This window comes from Cucumis melo, chromosome 7, assembly GCF_025177605.1.
Source record: "Cucumis melo cultivar AY chromosome 7, USDA_Cmelo_AY_1.0, whole genome shotgun sequence".
NCBI classification, from domain to species: domain Eukaryota; kingdom Viridiplantae; phylum Streptophyta; class Magnoliopsida; order Cucurbitales; family Cucurbitaceae; genus Cucumis; species Cucumis melo.
In genome coordinates, this window is record NC_066863.1 from 8,621,689 (window position 1) to 8,644,434 (window position 22,746).

Here is a 22,746-nt window from a genome sequence, read left to right on the forward strand (position 1 = left end):
AATAGAGAAGGGAAAAGAAAAGAAAAGAAAAAAGAAAGAAAAGAAAAGAAAAGAAAGAAACAGTGATTTTGGGGGGGTGAAGGTGATCCTAGGTGATTCCGTCACGTCACGATGAGAGAGAGCTTAGGAAGAAGGGAATAAAAATTAGAGATGCTATTAATAAATATATTTTTAATTTAATTCTATTTTAAAAATATTAGCTGAGTTGGTAACTCGGGATTGGATAGTTAACAATGTTCCCTAGACAAAGCCGTCTAATTATTATTATTTTTATTTCTTATTTTTTTATATATATATAAACAATTTCTTTCTATCCCTCTGTTTCTCTCTACTTTTTCTTCTTCTCTACAGTTTTTCTATTGCTTTCTATTTCGGCCATGAGGATGAAGGTTATGTGACAGTGTTGGATTCCTTCATATTTTTCTCTAAACTACTGCAACACCAACAGTGACCAATTTTTCACAGAGAAAACAAAAGGGATAAAGGGAGCTTTAAAATTATAAAAAAAAAAAAAAAAAAAACAGACCGAGAGAGAGAGAGATATACGCCGGAGATGCTCTTGCAGCGTCTGAAACACGACCAAGTATCTTCAGGCGGGACAAGGGACAAAACTGGATAACCCAGGTCAAGAAATGCAGTGCTGACCGTTGGTGAGAGTGAGGGGTAAGGGAAAAATGCGAGAGGGGCTGTTATGCGATGAGACTAATGATGTTATCTCCGGCATTAACAAGAAGAAAAAATCGGAGGACGAGAAGGATGACAACCACGCCGGGAAGTTGACTCGACATCCTCAGGTGATTGTTGCTCCACCTGTCGTTATCGTCGCCCGGAATCGGTCTCAAGCTGGGAATAGAAGGGTTACTCCCACGACCATTATAACTACGCAATCTACAGAGGCTATCACTGACTCAGTTGGAGCTCCGGTGGCTGCTTCCACTACTGGGTCGGCGACTACCGTGGAGAAGCATCTACCCAACGGAGATCTTTACACGGGAAGTTTCTCAGGGGGTGTGCCTCACGGATTGGGGAAGTATTTGTGGACCGACGGGTGTATGTACGAGGGTGAGTGGAGGAGAGGAAAAGCCTCGGGGAAAGGGAAATTCTCTTGGCCTTCTGGAGCTACCTACGAAGGCGAATTCAAATCGGGTCGGATGGAAGGAGTGGGCACGTTTATTGGATCTGACGGAGATTCGTATCGTGGATCGTGGAGTTCAGATCGGAAACACGGGCTCGGCCAGAAACGGTATGCGAACGGCGATTTCTACGAAGGGACTTGGAAGAGGAATCTCCAGGATGGGCATGGTCGGTACGTTTGGAAGAACGGGAACGAGTACGTTGGCGAGTGGAAGAACGGCGTGATTTCTGGTCGGGGTGTCTTGATCTGGGCCAACGGGAACCGCTACGATGGGCAATGGGAAAACGGGGTTTCTAAAGGGAACGGGACTTTCACTTGTGCCGACAGTAGTTGGAATAAGAACATGAAAATCCATCATCTGAATGGAACTTTCTATACGAGAAACGGAAGTGATCATAGCTTTAAGAGTAATGGGTTACTTGAGAACGAGAACTTAACCATCACATTACGGAAGAGATCATCGGTGGATATTGCAAGAGGGAGTGTGACAGAGAGGAATTTCCCGAGGATTTGCATTTGGGAATCCGATGGTGAAGCTGGAGATATCACCTGTGATATAATTGATAATGTAGAGGCGTCGATGTTGTATAAAGATGGGTTTGGTTTAGATCGAGACATTTTTAGGCAGTTTAGGAAAAACCCCTGCTGCTTCACCGGAGAGGCGAAAAAACCGGGCCAGACGATATCAAAAGGGCACAAGAATTACGAACTGATGCTCAATCTCCAGTTGGGTATCAGGTAAGTTCATGATTAATGAAATTTCTCTCAGTTTTCTATTTTGGGGTTTTGAGTATGGATTCTGATTTCACCTTGTTGCAATGTTATCTAGACATTCCGTTGGAAAGCATTCATCAGTGGTGCGGGGGCTTAAGTCCAGTGATTTTGATCCAAGGGAGAAATTCTGGACGAGGTTCCCAACTGAAGGGTCCAAGACTACGCCGCCCCACACATCAGTTGAATTTCGTTGGAAGGATTATTGTCCTGTGGTGTTCAGGTACCATTAACTGACTATAATTTCTCGGTTTAGGGGAAGATTTATGCGTTTGAATCATGAACTATGCTTGAGTAATTGATTGAAATAATGGCTACATCTTGGACATATATGGTAACCCAATTTGTAATTGACCTGTACAGATGTTTGCGGGAGCTGTTTCAAGTTGATCCAGCTGACTATATGCTAGCAATTTGTGGGAATGATGCCCTTAGGGAGTTTTCTTCTCCAGGCAAGAGTGGAAGTTTCTTTTACCTCACCCAGGATGATAGATTCATGATAAAAACAGTCAAGAAGTCTGAAGCAAAGGTTATTTGCTTGCTTCTCTTTTAGTCTTAATGATGCTAAATTGTTCATCTATTAGCTAATTGTGTCGTGGATTACTCTCCAAGTTTGGGAGAAGTGTATGGAAAGTCAGTCGGGTTTTGAAGTTTTCTAGTGCCTTCTCAGGTGCTTATCAGGATGCTTGCAAGCTATTATCAACATGTTTCCCGCTATGAAGATTCACTTGTGACTAAATTCTTTGGTGTACATTGTATCAAGCCTATTGGTGGGCAGAAGGTAACCGTCATGGAGAGTGTAATGTAGATTTATTTCATGTTCTTTTTGTTACTCTATTGCAAGAATTTTCAATAGTATCTAATAGAAGTAATTTGTTATCGTGGGAATTAGACTCGGTTCATTGTGATGGGCAACTTATTCTGCTCTGAATACCGAATCCATAGACGATTTGACTTGAAAGGATCCTCCCATGGCCGGACAACAGATACTCCTGAGGGGGAAATTGATGAAACCACGACATTGAAGGATCTAGATCTCAATTTTGTGTTTCGCCTCCAACGCAACTGGTTTAGTGACTTTATGAAGTAAGTGCTATAAATGAGTACTCAATCTTATTTCCCCCTGCTTCAGTCTTTTGTTTATGGAATCTTATTATTATTATTATTATCAAACTTTTGGCTAGACAAATAGATCGAGACTGCAAATTCTTGGAATCTGAAGGAATCATGGATTACAGTCTTTTGGTTGGTCTTCATTTCCGCGACGATAACACATATAACAAAATGGGTTTATCTCCATTTCTATTGCGAACTGGTACGGGATCCATGTCCTTTTATCATGATCCTTGGGTTGGTCATCCAAAAAGATTGTATATGCATTGGAATGCTGATTTAGAATATCTGTGCTCTTTGCAGGGAATAAAGATTCATACCGAAACGAGAAGTTTATGCGTGGCCGTCGTTTTCTTGAAGCAGAGTTACAAGACATGGATCGAGTTTTATCTGGGCGGTACGTTTCTACTCCTTATTTTTGTTTATTTCATCAAATTCAAACTCATCTCAGAGTGAATATTCAAGCAGAGTTGTGAATGACTTTTCTTTTTTTTGAAGTGGTTGAATTCCTTTGTCAACTTTTGAAAATTTTGGGAGATTAAAGTTGGCCATTAATTTGGGACTATTGAGTATTCAATTATTTCTGCAATGAATTGTATCGTTTTTCTTTAGTTAATGGGTGACATGGGTTGTCTGTACCACTTCGTGGGGCTATTCAGTAGGTAACAGTTTTTAGTAGGACATATACAGGTTATGGTCCTAGTTTTCCTTTTTCTCCATATTACGAGTTATTTCTTCATTCATCTTATCAATTAGTTTATATATATATACTTGCTCAATCCAAGTGGTTTTTGGTGGTTGAGGAAACTTATGACGCTTCTTTTTCAATGATTATCCAATCTAGTGGCCTTCTGTTTATTGTTAGTTATAGAAGTTAGAAAAGGATTTGAAGACTAATTCCATAGCATACATATGCAAAGGATAATTTAATTTAGCATTACTCTCTGTTATGTAGTAGTAAACCACATTCATAACCTGATCTAGTTTTCATTTCTTGTTATCAGGAAGTCATTGATCAGATTAGGAGCTAATATGCCTGCAAGAGCCGAGCGATTAACTAGGCGGAGCGACTTTGATCAGTACACCCCAGGTGGAATGAATCATTTAACCCCTTCACGCAGTGGTGAGATTTATGAAGTAGTCCTGTACTTTGGGATAATTGACATCTTACAAGATTACGACATAAGCAAGAAATTGGAACACGCATACAAGTCCTTACAAGTTGACCCCAGTTCAATCTCAGCTGTTGATCCTAAACTCTATTCCAAGCGGTTCAGAGATTTTATTGGGAGAATATTTATTGAAGACAGGTAGTGCATTGAAAGAGGGTTAGTTCAATATTGAAGATTAATGCTTGCCTGGTTGGATTGAGATTGTGAAATATCAATGGACTTAGGACCAGACCCTCCCTCCAAGCAACAGCTCAGATAAAATACTAGGAAGTAAGCTGCTGCACGGATGGGTGTAGCAAATGCTTCAATGTGGTCCAAAACTTCCATATCGTCGTCCAAAGACGGTACGAGGCAGTTACGTGCAATCTTGAAGACATGTTGAGTTTTGGTGGGAGAAGGGAATGTGGGAGATGGTTGGGGAGATATTTGTACATTGTTTGTTGCATTTCTGCTGCAGGGTTGGAGGAAATTTGGTTTTCTAGTTTTTCTTGTTTAGATTTTGAAGATCCCATTTTGAATATTTTGAAATTTTTGGGTGTGGAGAGACTTTTGTGACAGTAGTAGTAGTAGTAGTATAGTGGTAGAGATGGGGAAGAATGGAATGGAAATGAAGGGAAGAAGGAAGAAGTGGAAAGAAAGATTGAGAGATTGTTATATGGAATAAAAGTTAAGTGTACAGAGAGAGAGAGTGGGTAATATTATAGTGGAAAGAAATGGACGAGTTTGAATGGGATTGTTTTATTGTTGAGATTGAGAAAGATATGATGATATTTGAAATCAAAGAATTTGTGTTAGAATTGAGAGAAAGAACAGAAAGGAGAGGACCCATATCACATATGAGAATTGGGTTGTTTCTCTCTTTTTTTCTTTTAAATCTTTTATCTCATCTCTACACTTTTATGCGTTGATGAATCAGAATACTCTTGAGATAGATAGATAGATAGATTGATTGGGGTTCTCTTTCAAAACACATAACAGAGTCAATGGACATATTAATCTCTTCCCCCTTCCCTTTCAAAACACTCTTTTCCATGTGGACATTTGGCTTTTTCAGGTTTAGTGTGGCCACCCCCCAACAAATAAAAACACCATAGAAAGCAGAGAAAGCCACAGGGAGAGAGAAAGAAGCAAAGATGCGCTGGCTTACCCATTTTCTTCTTCTTCTTCTTCTTCCTTCTTCTCCACTTAAAATTTTCTTTCTGTTCTTGTACTACTGTATCACTGTAAATCTTTTAATCAAATTCTTTATTTTTATATATTTGTTGCTGTACTGTACCCAGTTCCACTCATCTTTCTTTTATCTCTCTTCCTTTATTAAATTAAATTTTAAAATGAGAGATGAAAGAAATGTATTGGTTTTATTTTAAGAAGTTTTATATAAGCATATTGGTTTGGTAGATGTTAACGAAAAATGGTTTTTTAAAGCATTGAGATCCTGATTAAAGCTTGGATTTTTATATGCTAAACATATGAATCCCTTAAGATTATATCTGCTGCTCTCTCTGATCAAGAAAGATCATTATTCTTGTTTTCTTTTCTTAAAGAATTAAACAACAACACAGAATTAGCACTAAAAGTAATTGTTAGATTAGAGATAAAGCAGTGAGGAAAATTACCAGCATACTCCTCCAGGCTACAGAGCACGTGATGAATTCCAGATAGATTGGAAGGGTAATGATGTCATGTAACAATGGAAAAAAGATTGGGAGTCGAGCTAAGTTTTGATCTTATTTATATTTTCACTGCAGAGGTCAAAGAGTAATAATCCCATAAAGAAAGAGAGAGAGAGAGGGAAGAAGAAGAAGAGACAAGGGCCCCACCATCGGGACCCACAACATTAACTGTACAATTTAGGGTTCTCTTTTTGACCTTCTCGTTCTCTTTGTTTTTGGTAAGCTACGACCGTTCGCATCTACATTCGTTTTCCCTTGGGGCCACCACGTGGCATTAATCTAAAAGGTTGTTTAAATTAATGTAACCGTTTCAATTATTAATGATGGATAAGGGAAGGGAAAGGGCCATTTCCATTATTTTCTTCAATTAATACATTTTTGATTTTTGGACCTCTCCCCAACTTCCCTATTTTTATTTACACCTTCCTCTATAATTGCTAAACTATTTATTTTATTTGTCTTATTACTATCTATATTCCCTCACGAAAAATATAGAAAATAATATCAACAACAACAGCAACAATAATAGTGTCTTATTCAAGGGAAAGGGGGGGGGGGGGGAGGGAAAATGCTATGTAATTTTCTTGAAAACGGAAAATCTCTTGCCCTTTCGATTTCCATATTTCGTTTCCTTTACGATGTGATGCATCGACTGACAAATTCACAATAAATTTTAAAACAATTTCGGCTTTAATAACTTTTCAAGAAGAAAAACAAAGACTTCAAATGTATTATGATTGCCATTTTGAAACATAAGAACCACTTTCTAAACTTACATCTCCTTTAATTTTCTTTTCCTTCCTTCCACTTGTTTTTCTTTCTTTAATTTTAAACACAACTACTGTATTTTCTAAAAAATTTCCAATTAAGTTGCTTATAAGAGTGTGTGTCTATATATATACACACACCTTTTTTTTTTATATATTTTAAAAAAATCAAATATCTTTATAGAAAGAGATTTGACTATTTATTCTGAATTATGTACTTTTAAGTTTTTCATTTTCATTTTAATCTATAATATTTTCAACTATCTAATTTCAACAATTATTATTATTTTTTTTTAAAAAAATAAAATTAGTCTCTATGAGCATCCGTGTATGAATTGTAAAAATATATTTAGAGGAGTAAATTTAAAGTTTAGGTTAAAAATCATTTGTAGTCTCTGCCACTTTCCCAAGAGTACCAATTGTGTCTTATGAACTTTTATTATAATTATTTAACTTCTATATGTCAAGCCTGCCTCATAAAATGTTTAAAATCAACATCTAATATTGATATTATTATTAAAGTTAGGAACTAAATTGTTAAAAAATTGAATATCAAAAGATTAAAATGGTTACATAATGAAGTTAAAAGAGGAACAAAGAAATGAAAATTAGTTATAAGAAAATGGGTTGCTTTTAAGGTTAAAGTAGGAAGGTTAAAATGGTATTTTAAGCATAAGGAAAGATATAAATAAATGAAAGTGGTAAAAGAAGAGTTGTTATTAGAAGAAATGGTATAACTAAGAGGATTAATATAAAAATAATTAGAGAGAGGAGTCCCACCATTTTGACCAGGGAAAAAGTTGAGTGGAAATAAGTGAGGCATTGAGTTAAGAGCCTATAAGATTTAGTTGATGAATATATTTATTTGAATACATATATAAGTTTTTAATATTTGAATATGATCCATATGGTTATTGGAAATGGTTGCAGACCAAAGTCAAGGATTATGCATTAAAAGTCTCTATTGCCTAACTGCCATCTCATGCTATGGGCTAATAATTGTATTTTAATAATCAACTTTTATTTTTTTTTTGAAAAAAGAAAAATGTTTTATTCTTAAATAATATTACAACAACAATAATAATAACAATAATAATAATAATAATAATAATAATAATAATAATAATAATAATAATAATAATAATAATGTATGTATGTATATGTATGTATTAAGTGTTTTGTTTGGTTATGCAGTTGGGTTGGGTGAGGAAGGCATGGGCTGTCACTCAAAGGTGGCCATTTAATTATAATAATAATGGGATGATGACATAAATGCCCATTTGCAATAACATTACAATCACCATTTTGATAGAGATCTATGTTCCTTCCCTTTCAAGTTTCCACATTTCCAATTATATTCTCTTTTTATTTTATTATTAATCCTTTTCATTTTTACTCTAATATTCTTCAAATTATAGTCAAACTTCGGTTCTCTTTTTGTTTTTCCTAATTCAAACTAGAGTGAAAAGTAGATAGGATGTGACAAGTACATATGTACCTGTATCATTATGGATTGACCTAATGATAAATACGAGTTACCATATCTCTAAATGGATAGATTGTGTTTGTGTTTATAAATTTATGTGGAGATCATATTTGACTAAAAGGGAGGTAAAGTAGAAGTTTCAACACATCAAGGCGCTTCTTTGATGCTTCATGTCCACTTGGCCTATCGTCTTGTTCCGAAGAATTCTTAGGTCAACAAATCTACAAGACAAGGGCGTGGCTAGTGGCCACTATTTACTAACTACCTAGTCATCTTTAGCTCCCGCTCAATTGCTTCTAAATTTTACCATCTACTTATGACCTTGAAAAGGGCTAGGAGATCACAAGTATAATCTATGGTGACCATATATACCTAGAATTTAATTTCGTCCGAGTTTATTTGAAAACTAAAACTTATGGGGTAAGAAGGATTGTTTTGTGAGAATATGAAATTATTCTTGGTGCATGTAAGTTGATTTGAACATGTGTGGATATGAAAAAAAAATTGTATAAATGACGTAAAATAGGACAAACATTTTAAAACTTAATATATAGAAAATTTTTCATAAATAAAATAAACCAACAAAATATTTACAGCGTAGGTAACAAAATGAAAAAATCCATGAAGGTGACCATTTTTTAAAATATTTCAGGTTCTCTTCCTTTTTATCGTCCTTCTTCTTTTCTTCATCTGCGATTTTTTTCCATTGTCTTTCTTCTCTTCCTTTTTTTTTTTTTTTCTAAAATGTTATTTGGTTCAAGATCATATATCAAATATAAAAGATCTATTTTTTTTTCAGACTGTTATTTGGTTGTCCAATATCGTGTACTAAATATAAAAGATGTTAAAAAAATGTCGTTTAGATTTTGGAAGCAAAATTTAAATGATCGTGTAAAAAAATAGCCAAATCTAAACGATCAGAATTATCATGTACAAAAAAAAAATAAAAATAAATAAATAAACGATCATGTACCAAAAACACTTGAAAAAAATTATTTAGTCTAATCTAAATGATCGTGTACAAAGAATCTTGAAAAAAGAAAAGTTTACATTTGGTACCAAAATCTAAATGATAACGTACAAAGAATCTTGAGAAAAAATAATTTAGATTTGACTATCCAAATTTAAACGGTCAAATCTAAACGATCACGTACCAAACAATAGCCGTGTACCAAATATATTACGTGCGTTGTTAATGATTGGTTGACATGACATTTTTGGTATTTTTCATTATGAACTTAGGAGCTTTTCCATAATTAATATTTTATGGTTTTGTTATAGTGTTAGATATATTAAAAATGTAAGGAAATAATTAAAAAGGCTAATAAAAGTGAAAAAGAAATACTTCATAAAACTTTAACCCTTTTGTTGAGACAATAAATGTAAGCAATTAATTATTGCATAGAACATAAAGTTAGATAGGGTGAATGGGCCGATGGGCTTTGCTATGCGTATTATGGAGGCGATGAGTTTGTACGGACATTTTATATAATAAAATGTTATATTCTTTGCACTATGTTTTAATACACAATAGTTTTCTTTGAATAGAAAAGAAAAGAAAAGTTGATTTTCATTTTACAATTATGTAGGTAAGAAGAACTAAATTGAAGGAGAGTATAGGTAGCATGTTAATTATATTAGAAAGAAGAAATTGTGAGTGTATTTGTGGATGTAAGGAAGAAAGGGAAAAAAGTAAAATGATTTTGTTTGTTTTGGTTGAGAATGAATTGAGAGCAAGGTTTGGTGGGTGTACTTGTTGTCTTGTTTGTAATAGAAAAGGAGGGGTTTGAAATGAAAATAAAAAGAATAAGAGAGGAGTATGGTATGTAGTGAAAAAAGGGAGGACAGAAATGGGAGGGTATTTGGGAAGCAAAGAAGCGACCAGATAGAAGCAGCCTCATAATGTCATTTTCTTACATTTCCACCTTCCTCCATCCCCCATCATTCTAATCTACTACAATAATTATATTCTCTATTTTTACATTTTTAATTCACTAAACATTACTTTCTAACACCAAACAAAATTATGAAATGGACGGGTTTACTTAAATCACTTTTTATCTTTTCAAAATATTTGGAAAACATCATTCACCTTATACAATCTCATACCTATCTCATTTTAACTCTTCTCTTAGATGTTCATTTAATAATACCCCTACTTTTTAAATTTTAAAATTAAGTTTCCCACCATCTACCAATTTAACATTTTTTTTTTGTCAATTGATAATTTATCATGACGTATTTTAAGATTTTGACAATAATAAATAAGTATACATAATAGAGAGTTAATATATAAATTTACGTGGTTTATTAATATGATGTTAGTTATGTTTGAGGGTAGAGGAGGAAAACAATTTATATTACAAATTCAAAGTCGTTATCAGAGTTATAGAGTTTATATAACACATTTCTTTAAATTTTAGAGTTAAAATTATAAATGACCTAAATAACATGAATATGAATACAACTTAGTTACATGGCATTGGCCCTAAATTTCCACTAGGACACATAATATCTAATCTCCTATGTTTAGTTGTTTGGAGCATCAAACAACAAATTCAAGACATCCTAAACAAAGTAACAACATTGTTCACACATGATTTTTAGAGAAATTTAATTTGTGGAGTTGAACTTATATTGATGTTGACTATGACACGATGTGATTCGTTCTCTAGTATTTGATCATCTGATTCTCTCTCGGTTGAATGTCTACGCTTGATTTGAGAAAGCAAAGCATGTGATGTTCTTGAAGTTGGAATCTGGGAAGAAAGCTTGTATCTGCAAAGGAACTTTAATTTTCGAGGGTGGCTGGCTTGAGAAGTTAGGATATTTTCTGGTTCTTGGGTGAATTCTCTTTATACCTTCTAGAGTAAAAATTTCTGTCCCCCTGCAAATGAAGATTGCACTCTTTGTGGTGCCAAACCCTTTCTAGAGTTAGAGGTACTTGCTCCTTTATGTGTTTCTTTTCTTGTGCTTGCAGGTGACTTTAGCTGTGGATTATCTTCTTTGTTTATTTCTGCAGGCATAGCTTTTGAGATATTATCATTCTCCAAATAATACTTTTCATCTACGAAGTGAGACTCAACCTCTAAGAATGAGTTAGAGCCGACTTCAACCTTCTTTATGTCGTCTTGATAAAATTTAAAGCACTGATATATAATGTCGAAGTCATTACTCCATTCCCATGAATCCAAGAACGACTTAGTAACAACTTGTAAGTGTTCCTCGAGTCTATAAGACATGAAACAATGCACTGGTCTTTAGGTCGTCAATGGTGAGTTCTAAGCATATCATGCATATAACTCTTTGGCTGCCCTAGTTGAAACCTTGAATTACCAAGTTGCTATTTGAGAGTTCATCCATCGGGATGCCTAATTGGTTCATAGTCAACTTCGACAATTATGTTGACAGCTGATCCATTATCGATGAGAATCAGGTTAACTATTTGTTCTTGAACGTATCCAGAAACATACAAGGATCTATTATGAAGTTTGAATCCTAACAACAAATTCTCATCTTAGAAGTCTATAGACGTACAATAACAAGAACTCTTGTGTGCTACACAGGCTAGGGAATTTGAACTTGATCTCTTGAGGAAGTAATAACAAATCATCCACATTGAATATTGACAGGTCTTTTGACACTCCCTCTTCCTTTAGTGATCTTGAAGAGATGCTTTCTTCCTCTATCGTGTTGATAGCATGACACGTAACGACTTTTGAGAATTCATTCTAATGATCACAGATAAAGTTTGTTGGAAGGAAGTCTGCTAAGGTTACTAGGCGTCGAGGTCGAGGGGAATCCTTGTCCTCCTCCTACACGAGATTAGGCTTTCAAGTCTTCTTCTTCTTCTTTTTCTTATTCTTTTGGGTCATATTCCCTCTTCTGTAATTTTGATACAAGCAGGACTCCTTTTGGGCCAAAGTTGTATGTCCTTTCTTCCGATCGGGTCACAACTATCCACCATTTATCATTTTCTTTGATCAATCTTTCTTTTCCTTGAGGATCTTTTGGTGCGACTTCCTAATGAAACTTGACAACTAGAGGCTCAAATGTCTTGGACCGAACCAAACTTTTCCTTTGCTAAAAAATTGATGTTGATGGAAGAGCATTCGACATTATTGTCACTGCAATATGGTTTGTTTGAACTACTTCTTCCAAGTCTAGCTCGATCTTTTTCTCACGAGTCAACCTTATAATTAACTCCTTTAGCACAAAACATTTATGGACTGGGTGACTAATGACCCGATGATACTTGCAGTAGTTGGAATTATCTACCTCTCATGCTTGCTTAGATCGTTTACATTCTGACAACTAGATCAGCTAATTCTCCAATAGTTGCTCTTGCATGTCTATAATATATGAATCAGAAAATGGATAAACGTAGCATTTTCCTATCTTTCCTTCGAAGTTAAGCGACACTTTCGCTCCATAATTTTTTTTCAACTCTCACTTCCTCTTTTTTGGAGAACTCTAGCGGGGTTGTGTTTACGACCATAAATTCCTTTATTGTGCTCTTCACTTTCTTTTCAACACCCTTAATCTCTTTCTTATCCTTCTTTACTTCAGGAACAAGAAAATCCTTATAAGTTCCCCTTATGACAATGCTCAAATCCATATCATTAGCGCGAGTCGCCAACTCTTTAAACATGGGGGCTTTATTCCTTGCAAAATGCAGGAAAGACCCCAATACCTTGGGTGCACATCTCTACAACAGATAATTTGGTGAATTGATCATTACAGTCAAAACTCAGAACTCTCCATCGATTTATGTAGTCGATGACCAGCTACCTTTTTCATTGTTTTGTGTTAGTAAGCTCAATTAGGCTTACGAGTGCATCTGGTGTTGTAGAAGCGGTTTAGGAAATCTATTTCTAGTTGTTCCCAACTAGTAATCACTTCAGGCTCCAAATCTGTGTACCACTCGAAAGCATTTTCTTTCAAGCTTTAAAGAACTGTCTAACCAGTTGGTTTCCTCTTAACCATGCATCTCGCATGTGTTTGACAAAGTGGGCGATGTATTGCTTCAGGTTGCCCTTTCCATCGAATTATTGAAATTTTGAAGACTGGTACTTAAGCAACATTCTCAGGTTGTTGAATTTTTTGGTGTATGGCTTAGAGTACATGAAAGAAGTCTAGGACGGGCTTCCATACTGAGCTCTGATAGAGTTCGTGATCATATCCTGTAGTTGCTGAACGTAGAGAGAAGCAATGGAAGCTGATTGTTGTTGTGGTTGGTTTTCTTGCATCACATCTTTCCCTTTTATCACTGACTTTGACAACAAGAGATTGACTCGACTTTGCAGTTTCACAAGTTTGCATTTTCTCTCTTAAAGTTGTGATTTCTTGGTCTCGTTCCTCAACAACTTTCATCGGGAGATTAATTTTTCTCTCTCCATCTTTGCCATGGTAGCCTTGGTCATTATATCATCCATCATGACAGACATCACGTCTGGGTGTGCTTTCCTCTTTGACTTGCTAGAGGCCGAATTAGAGTTATCATACAAAGGATTTTCCTTGATGAGAATCTTAGCTTTAGGAGACTGAATCAAATGCTTAAGGATGCTCTATGTAGTGACAGAACATTGATCCTTGCTTTTGGATGATCCCATTTGAACCACTACAGGTGATAGGACCCATGTAAGCGTTGCTTGCAAGAGAAGATTTGGATGCATCTGTCTTTGGTGCCATCAATTTGCTTGTAGATTTGAATGTCGAGAGAGAGATGAGAGGTAGATGTCCCACTAAACGTGTCAATTTGTTCGCATAAGGTTTCTGATGAAACGTGTTTCATGGAGTTGAACTTGTGTTGATGTTGATTACAATACGATGTGGTTCGTTCTCTAGTGTTTGATTCTCTGATTCTCTCTTGGTTGAATGCGTACGCTTGATTTGAGGAAGCGGAGCACATGATGTTCTTGAAGTTGGAATCTTGGAAGAAAGCTTGTATCTTCAAAGGAACTTCATTATTCGAGGGTGATCAACTTAATTTAGAAGTTAGAGAGTCTTTTGGTTTTTTGGAGAATTCTCTCTAGACATTCTGGAGTAAATTTTTTTGTCCCCCTTTAGATGAAAAGAACTCCTCTGTTTATAGTCCTCTTGTGGGCTTTATGGGCTTGAGCTTTATTGGTTCAATATGGATCGAACCTATGGGTTTAACCATATGAGACTTGAGTCATATTTGAGATTTAGGCTAAATGAATTTTATTTTCAGTCTCAATTGAACTTTAGCCCAAATAAATAATATTTAATATGACCAAAATAATTAACTTAGTCCAACGGTCACAATGAAAACACGTGACGTCATCAAAATTGGCCAATAATTTATTTTTTCAATTTCAATTTGGGATGTATGTCAACTTTTAATTAGTTTGAAATTCAATTATTTGTATTTTTTTGCCTTTAATTGGTAAATGACGTGTGGATTTATGATTGGTCCAAAATTTATGGTTCAACAAATATGAAAATAAGAGATGGAAGAGTATGGTGCGAAGAGTACGATGTCATATAGTTTCTATTGAATATTAATGCACACATACCGAGGATTCTACAAATATTCAAGGTCCATGATCAGTAAGAAAATGTTTTGAAAGCATTGATATGGTGAAAAAAAAACTAAGGGAGAGACATGTATGCAAAGATTTTGGGAAGATAGTGGGATGAAATTAAGGTAGGTTTTTTTTTTATATATGTTATTTGAAAGAAAACATTATAAGAATGATGAGGGGGTATGTTTAGATGAAATATACATAAAAGATTTGATTTGATGTTTGGAATAGAAATAATAAAAGCAATTAATGAAAAATGAATGTCTGGGGAAGCAAAGGGATGAATTATTATTATTATTATTATTATTATTATTATTTATTATGGGTACGAAGACGCAGAAACAAAAAACACACACAAACATTATTAGGAGATCAGTATTTGTTCGGCAGTAAAAAAGCATGAATGCGTGCCGCCCTTTTACGTGCATGAATTCATTTCCAATTTAATAACCCCAAAGCACTTTTTAATTATTACCTCTCTCTCTCTCTCTCTCTCTCTCTCTCTCTCTCTCTCTCTTTTCTTCTTTTATATTGAAATTGAATATTTACCTCTCCTTAAATCACTATGTCGGCTCTTCTCCATCACCCCCCACGTATTCTTATCATCACACATCCAAATCCTTCTCTTTCTTTCTTTTATATCATCACTAATGTGGAAATAATTCTTTTCAAACTTCCCTATATACTCAATTTAAATGATAATATACTAGATATATATTTGAGTTTAAAACTAAGAAAAAGAAGAGAAAAAACATAGTGGGATAAAGAAGAGAAAAAACAAAAGGGGAAGTAATTAAGGTGAAGAAATAGAGGCTTTGACATTGGTAAATTAGGAGAGTTTAGTTGGGAGGGGGGCAGAAGCCGCTTTGATGCCCTAACCTAACCTCTTGGGTTGGTTGTTTTGGGGACATTTCCTTTCACATTTATTACTTCTTCATCTTTATATTTATTTATTTAATTCAACCTCCCAAACAAAATACAAACTCTCTGTTTTCCAACCATCAATTCCACTCCACTAATTATGATGTCTTTCTCATTTTCCATACCCCCAACTTATATCATATCATCATCCCAATTACTCCCCCTTTTTACACACACACACATATATACCTACAATCATCTTTTCTTCTACATATATAATTTCTATTATTTGATTTTCTCATCCTTTCTATTATATACCCCACTCAAAATTCACTCACATTTCTCCTTTTCTATCAATGCATTACTTAACCAAAGTTATATTTTTATAATCATATACCACGTTTGAGCTTAGTAAAAATATAAAACAAAATATATTTTTTTTTAAAAATTTACATGTTCTCTGTGACACATTTTTATAGTCGAATTAAGAATGACCACATATTCCTTCATGTGAAAAGTGAATAAATGAGATAAATTGATAATTGGAGTCGATACTTCTAGTCCCATAAAACTTGACTAACATTGCAATGCCCTGTGAGGTAGGATGTCTAACTTTGAAAAAGAAAAGTCTTACATTAGCCCCAACATGAGGTTGCATTTGAGGGAACAAACTTACACAATGAATTTCTTTGTATATATACACTTTCAAAATATTAATTAAATTCTCAAAACAAAATCACTTCCCTTTGAACTAAAAACCAATTACAAAGTTGCAACTACCAAACAAACATAGGGTTAATGATTTTGTCTGATTTCACCTACAACTAATATCCAATAATCTATGTTTTTATTTTTCAACAATAGAACACACTAACACATTTACCCAAAAAGGTTTTCACCTGAAAGTTGCATAATTACAACTTGGGTATATCCTTTCTTATTATTATTATTGTTGTTTTTTGAGAGGCTCAAAATGATATCCATTTAGAATCCATTTCAAACTTACTTTTTATGTGTGTTTCAACTGTCCATTAGATTATTGTTAGGCTTTTGAGGGTATTTCATTGTGTTGTTTTGGGAACATCACAACCATTGGTTGACATTTTGTACTCAAAAATCAAAATCATGTTAATGAGATTTATATATGAGGAAGAAAAAAAGAATTTGAGATTTCATAAAAAGAAGAGAAAGTAAGCTTGGTTTCTTTTTTCCTCCCCCTCCACTTACAAATGCTACAGTCAAATATTTAACTCACTATATATCATAATACTATTTTGAACTACAAATTCTATATCATTTTTTCTGAAATACAAGTACAACCAACCAACCTTAATGGGCTAATAACTTTGGGCTTTATTTGGGCCTATAAACATTCGCAACTCTCTATCCACCTGATTGGATAAAAAAAGAGCCCCACACTTCTGCTTCTTTTTTCTTTTTCCTTGGTTTAAAATATGCGTTTTAAGGATTTTGTTTTCAAGATGTGGAATTGGATATACGTGTCACCATGATAGATTGAAATATCGAATTGACCAAAATTGATCGAATTAGAGATGGTCGGTGAGAGATAAGAAAGGGTTTGGAAAAAAAGACCCAAAACGACAATTTAACAAAAAAAATTAAAAGCTTAAATTGACCTAAACCGATCGATCACCCGACCAATGATTGGTTTGTACTCCTTCGTAGTCTAGGTCGATTTGAACATTTACTAAACATAACCGACCATAATTAGTTTGGTCACGATTTGATTGAAAAATCGACTTTGACTGATCAATACTCTCTCCTAATTGAATTGAATAAAAAAAAAAGGGAGAAAATAATTGTAAAAAATAAGGAAAAAAAAAGGAAAAAGATAAAGATAGAGAATTAGTGACTTAAAATTACTCTCTAGTCTAATTTTGTCTCTATCACTTTAGGTATGTATGAATTATATGATGCAATAGGAGAGAGAAACAAAGAAAGAAAAAGAAAAAGAAAAAACATTGGCTTAAAAGCCCTCTTCTAGAAAGTTTGATACTTTGATTATTAACACTTTGATTTGCTTTGTGGACGACTAAGGGTATCTCTTGATTCTAACATTTTTCTTACTTATGTTTGAGTTTTGTTCTTTTTAACTTTTCCAAATAAATGATTAAGGGAACTACATTTTTCTAACTAACTTTACTATAATTGTTACCTTTCTTCAAAAAAAAAAAAAAAGAAAAAAAAGAAAAAAAAGATATAATATATAATTCAAAATTTCAAAGTTGTTGAATTTTTGTAGCTAAGGGTAAAGGGTAGTTTGAAGAGTTTAAAAACTTTGTAGCATCTTTGACTTAAAATTCCCAACACCCCAACATTTAAATTACAATTACAGTCTCACTATTTTTTATGTCCAATTGTTCTATCATATATTCTCAAGACTTTGTAAATGTTACTAACATAACACGAAAATGTTAATTAACAATCCATAGATTAATGTTTATTTTCCGTAAATAATAAACTTACTTGAATTATTTTGGTTATCCATACATCAAAATCAAAATGTGAAATATAACCAACCGTTGAGCAGACAAATTTTACAAAATGGGCTGGGCTAGAATTACTTGTACCAGGCCCAACAAGCTACAGTCCTACACCAACAAGTGTTTGTCTGTAGATAACAAATATGAGGATAGAAAAAAGAAAAATAATAAACTTTTATATTATTTTGATTTATGACAAAACTAATTGCCATAAATATTTTCTTACTTTTTTTGGTCTGAAATTACCCTTTCACGGATGACAATTGTCCCTATACAAATATAGTGTATATGTTTGAGATTAAAAGATCAAACAAAATATCACATATCATGAATACAATGTATTTTTAAACACACCCATTTATGATGATTATTAATTAAATCAAAAAGTGCAATTAGTTTCAACATTCCCTAATTATCACGATAAAAATCAACAAATTAACGAAAAATAACTTCAAATATTCAATTTTTTATTTTTCAAATTATAGATTCAAAATTGAATCCCTCCCTAAAATCTAGTTAAAGATATGCAATAACTAATTATTAGGATAAAAATTAAGAAATTAACGAAAAAGAATTACAAATATTCAATTTTTTATGCCAAAGATAATGCAATAATTAATTATTAGGATAAACATTAAGAAATAAATGAAAAAGAATTTCAAAGATTCAAATTTTTACGAACATCGTACCAATCCCTCCCTAAAATCAGGCCAAATATAATGCAAATAATTATCATAAATTAGTTAAGTTTAAGGGAAACTTACCTAAATGTAACAAAACACCAAACTATTTACGGCCCGTGAACAAAGCCCATAATGTTAGCCATTTTTTAAATATTCCAGGTTTGCCCTTCTCTTCCTCGCGATTTCTTTCATCGTCTTCCTCTTTGATTTCTTTCATCGTCTTTCTTCTTTTCCTCTTCTTTTTTTCTGTTATTTCTTTCCATCATCTTTCTTATTTTTCAATTGTTTTTTTACGTCGTTAAATCTTTCCATCGTATTTTTTTTCACTGCGATTTCTTTTCATCGTATTTCTTCTTTTCTGATTTTATGATTTCTTTCAACTGTCTTTCTTCTTTTTTGATTCTTTTTTACATCGTTTAATATTTAAATCTTCTTCTTTTCTGATTCTTTTTTACGTCGTTTAATCTTTCCATCGTCTTTCTTCTTTTTTTTTTTACGTGTTTACATTTAGGTAACCAAATCTAAACGACTGTGTATAAGACAAAGAATCTTGAAAAAAAATCATTTAGATTGGAGTAGCCAAATGTAAACGATCGTATAAGAAAAATAAAAGACTGTGTATAAAGAATCTTGAAAAAAAATCATTTAGATTGGAATAGTCAAATGTAAACGATCATTTAAAAAAGTAAACAATCGTGTAAAAAAAAAAAAGATTGTGTATAAAAAATCTTGAAAAAAAATCATTTGGATTAGAGTAGCCAAATGAAAACGATCGTGTAAAAAAAGTAAACGATCGTGTAATGAAATCTAAACGATCATGTACAAAAGAATTAAAAAAATCGTGTACCAAATTTAAAAAAACAATCATTTAGATTTGGGTCCCCAAATTTAAACGATCGTGTAACAAAATTAAATGTGGAATTAAAAAGATAAATTGTAGCCATATCTAAACGATCGTGTTGTAGCCATATCTAAACGATCGCGTTGTAGCCAAATCTAAACGATCGCGTTGTAGCCATATCTAAACGATCGCGTTGTAGCCATATCTAAACGATCGTGTTGTAGCCATAACTAAACGATCGCCTTGTAGCCATATCTAAACGATCGCGTATAAATTATAGCCATATCTAAACGATCGTGTATATATTGAACTATATCTAAACGATTGCGTATAAATTATAACCATATCTAAACGATCGCGTATAAATTATAGCAATATCTAAACGATGGCGTATATATTGAACCATATCTAAACGATCGCGTATAAATTGTAGCTATATCTAAACGATCGCAAAAATATTACGCGCGCGTTATTGACGGCGTGATTGACGGGGCATTTTTGGTATTTTACACGGTGAACCTCTAGGTTTTTTCCGTTTTTGGAATTGTTCTATACAGTGTAAATATTTTGTCGTTTTTTTATATTTTTGAAAAGACCCCTAAGTTTAAATTCAAAATTCAATCCCTCCCTAAAATCATGCCAAATACAATGCAATAATTAATTATTAGGATAAAAATTAACTAATTAAGGAAAACTAAATTAAAAGATTCAATTGGAAGCAACGGTGGAAAGTGATCTTAACAATCAATCGAAACGGAGGATAGAACAGAGATGGCCGCACGAACGAAAATTTGAAGGATATTGATTTGAGGAAAGAACGGAGGAAAGAACCAACATCATTTTTTATTTTCTAAATTATTTAACAAAAAAACATATATAATAAATAAGTTTACATTCTCTTCATTTTAACATTTTTTATTTTCTAAATTATTTATGAAAAATTATTAATTTTTCCTTCCTAAGATTAGATTCCTAAGATTATGCCATATACATCTTCTTCCTTCGCCCTAGTCTACCATATCTTCTTAATACCCGACCGCTACATCAAACTAAAACGTGAGGGCTACAGAAAACGCATAGCAGAGTAAAAGGAAAAACAGATAGCCATTATTGAACCCATGGAGTCCGTATAATATATGAAACAATAATTTAATTTAATATACATCCCTCATATATAGAATCTAACAGTTTTTGAACTACTCAATAAACGTGTTCCCTTTGAATTTTTTCGATGGCTTTACAGCGAGTGAATATCGTATTCAATGGTAGATGGATTGAATCATCCCGATATATTGACTAATGCATCCTTGATGTATATGTTTCAGTTTCATTGTCGTTTCAAGAATTTGTAAACTGCATCAAACATAACTTTTTCCAACTTCAGAACTTTTTGTCTCTCGGTTGATCGTTTACTGGACTAGTTGCAACAATTCGAACCTCATTCGGATTGTTGATGATAAAGATGTGTCTTGGATTATGTTAGTCATATCGAAATTCACCGATAATGATTTACTTGTTGTCGTTGACAATGTATCTGCTACTGATATTGGAAATACCCCGTATTTTAGTAATGAATTATCAAGAACTGAAGACTCGCGTAATAAAAATGGAATTATTGACCTTGATGAATTTGAATCTCTCATACTGGTATATCCATTAGAGTTAGACCAATGTTTAGGCTGATGGAAACTCGCGTAATGAAAACGATCACTTGTTCTTGTTTTGACCTCTCCCTTCCCCTTTTTCATCTTTATATTCTCTACAATTTATAAAAATTTATAAGAACAATATATATTTATAAGTACACAACAAATCCCAATTAATCTTCATAAAATAAAGGGCATATCTGTTCACGTTTTATGCCCTTTATTTTAAGAAGATTAAAATAAACAAATAGAATATAAAATATCTGTTCAACTGTATCAATAAATTTAACATTTAAGTGGAAAAAAAAGTTTGTACTATATTTTAAAAATAGAAGAACACCAGTCAAGAAGAACATCGAAAACAGATGCAGAGAATGTTCAAACCTGGGACAAATCTTAAGAAGAAAATTTGAGGACGGGGTACTTTTTATCTACCTGCAGAAAATGTGAGAATAGGGGACAAATCCAAAGAATAACTCATCGATTTGAAAATGAACAGAAGGTTAAAGACGAAACAAACTGTTGAATACCTGAACGAAGGTCGGTGGAAAGCGATCTTAAAAGGAAATGGTGGAAAGTGATCTTAAAATTTACCAAAATGGAGGAAAGAACGGAGATGGCTGTGCGAACGAAAAGTTGAAGCAACGAAGATGCTAAAGGAACAAAGATATGAAGGAAAGGAGATGACACAAATTTTTTTTAGGGTTTCTAAAAGTGGAGAAGTAAATGTAGAAGATGTGAAGTAGTTTCATGCAAAAGATATGATATGTTGCAGAAGATGTTTATTTTCTTTGGGGGGTGGGAAATTATAATATTCAAGTGTGGGTGCATAGTTTGTATAATTATAGGGTATTTGTGATATTTGTTACAATTGTATCTAGAAATCACATTTGTCAATTAGGTAAGGGCATTTAAGGCATTGTTCTCCCATTTATTATTTAAAAATTAATTGTTTTTCTATTTTGTCAATTTAAAAATAAAATTACCATTTTTCCAAAGTAAACCTCTAATTTTGCTAATTTTCTTGCCAGTCCTTGTCAAAATCTGGCAAAATTTATATCTCGAGACATGTCAATGCGACAGACTTTCCATTTTCTAAATTTGTTTCTTCGACCCAATCCAACTCCACCACGCCTTCCCTGTGTCCCTTGCCAGATCAAATATTACAAAGAAAACCATCAAAATAGCAAAATATTGGATAACAAACATAAAAATAGCAAATCTAAAAAATAATTTGATTTATAGCAAAACTGTTTGCTGGATAATTCTTTTGAAGTTTTTTTTGCTTGAGTATACCCCTTTACAAAGAACAATTCCTAGCATACAAGTACAATGTATTTGTATAGGTAAAAAAACCAGGTAAAATATCACAGAGCACGAATACAGTGTATCTACACATTCACTTTTGGTAAATCTTAACTAAATCAAAAAATATTCTCTTGCAGCAGAAGATTAAACAAACATCCCCTAAAAATATGGTTTTAGTTTCAATTAGATTTATGAACTATTAGGATTTAAATCAATTAATTCATAATTTTTTATATTT

The 22,746-nt window shown here is 33.3% G+C and overlaps 1 protein-coding gene across 1 annotated transcript; it reads left to right on the forward strand.

The window, feature by feature from the left end:
• Nucleotides 1-311: 311 nt before the first annotated feature.
• On the forward strand, nucleotides 312-5,447 carry LOC103487565 (phosphatidylinositol 4-phosphate 5-kinase 1-like). Its single transcript, XM_008445903.3, has 8 exons — nucleotides 312-1,873; nucleotides 1,965-2,129; nucleotides 2,270-2,435; nucleotides 2,577-2,687; nucleotides 2,799-2,992; nucleotides 3,091-3,221; nucleotides 3,323-3,416; nucleotides 4,024-5,447. Exons 1-8 carry the CDS (start codon nucleotides 675-677, stop codon nucleotides 4,331-4,333), a joined length of 2,370 nt encoding a protein of 789 aa, XP_008444125.2. The 5' UTR covers nucleotides 312-674; the 3' UTR covers nucleotides 4,334-5,447.
• The last annotated feature ends 17,299 nt before the right edge of the window (nucleotides 5,448-22,746 follow it).

Excerpts from the sequence above, each read along its gene's own strand:
- LOC103487565 (XM_008445903.3), top strand. The coding sequence starts at position 675 with ATGCGAGAGGGGCTGTTATGCGATGAGACTAATGATGTTATCTCCGGC. Across the intron at positions 1,874-1,964 it reads AATCTCCAGTTGGGTATCAG|ACATTCCGTTGGAAAGCATT; the intron begins GTAAGTTCATGA and ends AATGTTATCTAG. Across the intron at positions 2,436-2,576 it reads TCAAGAAGTCTGAAGCAAAG|GTGCTTATCAGGATGCTTGC; the intron begins GTTATTTGCTTG and ends GTGCCTTCTCAG.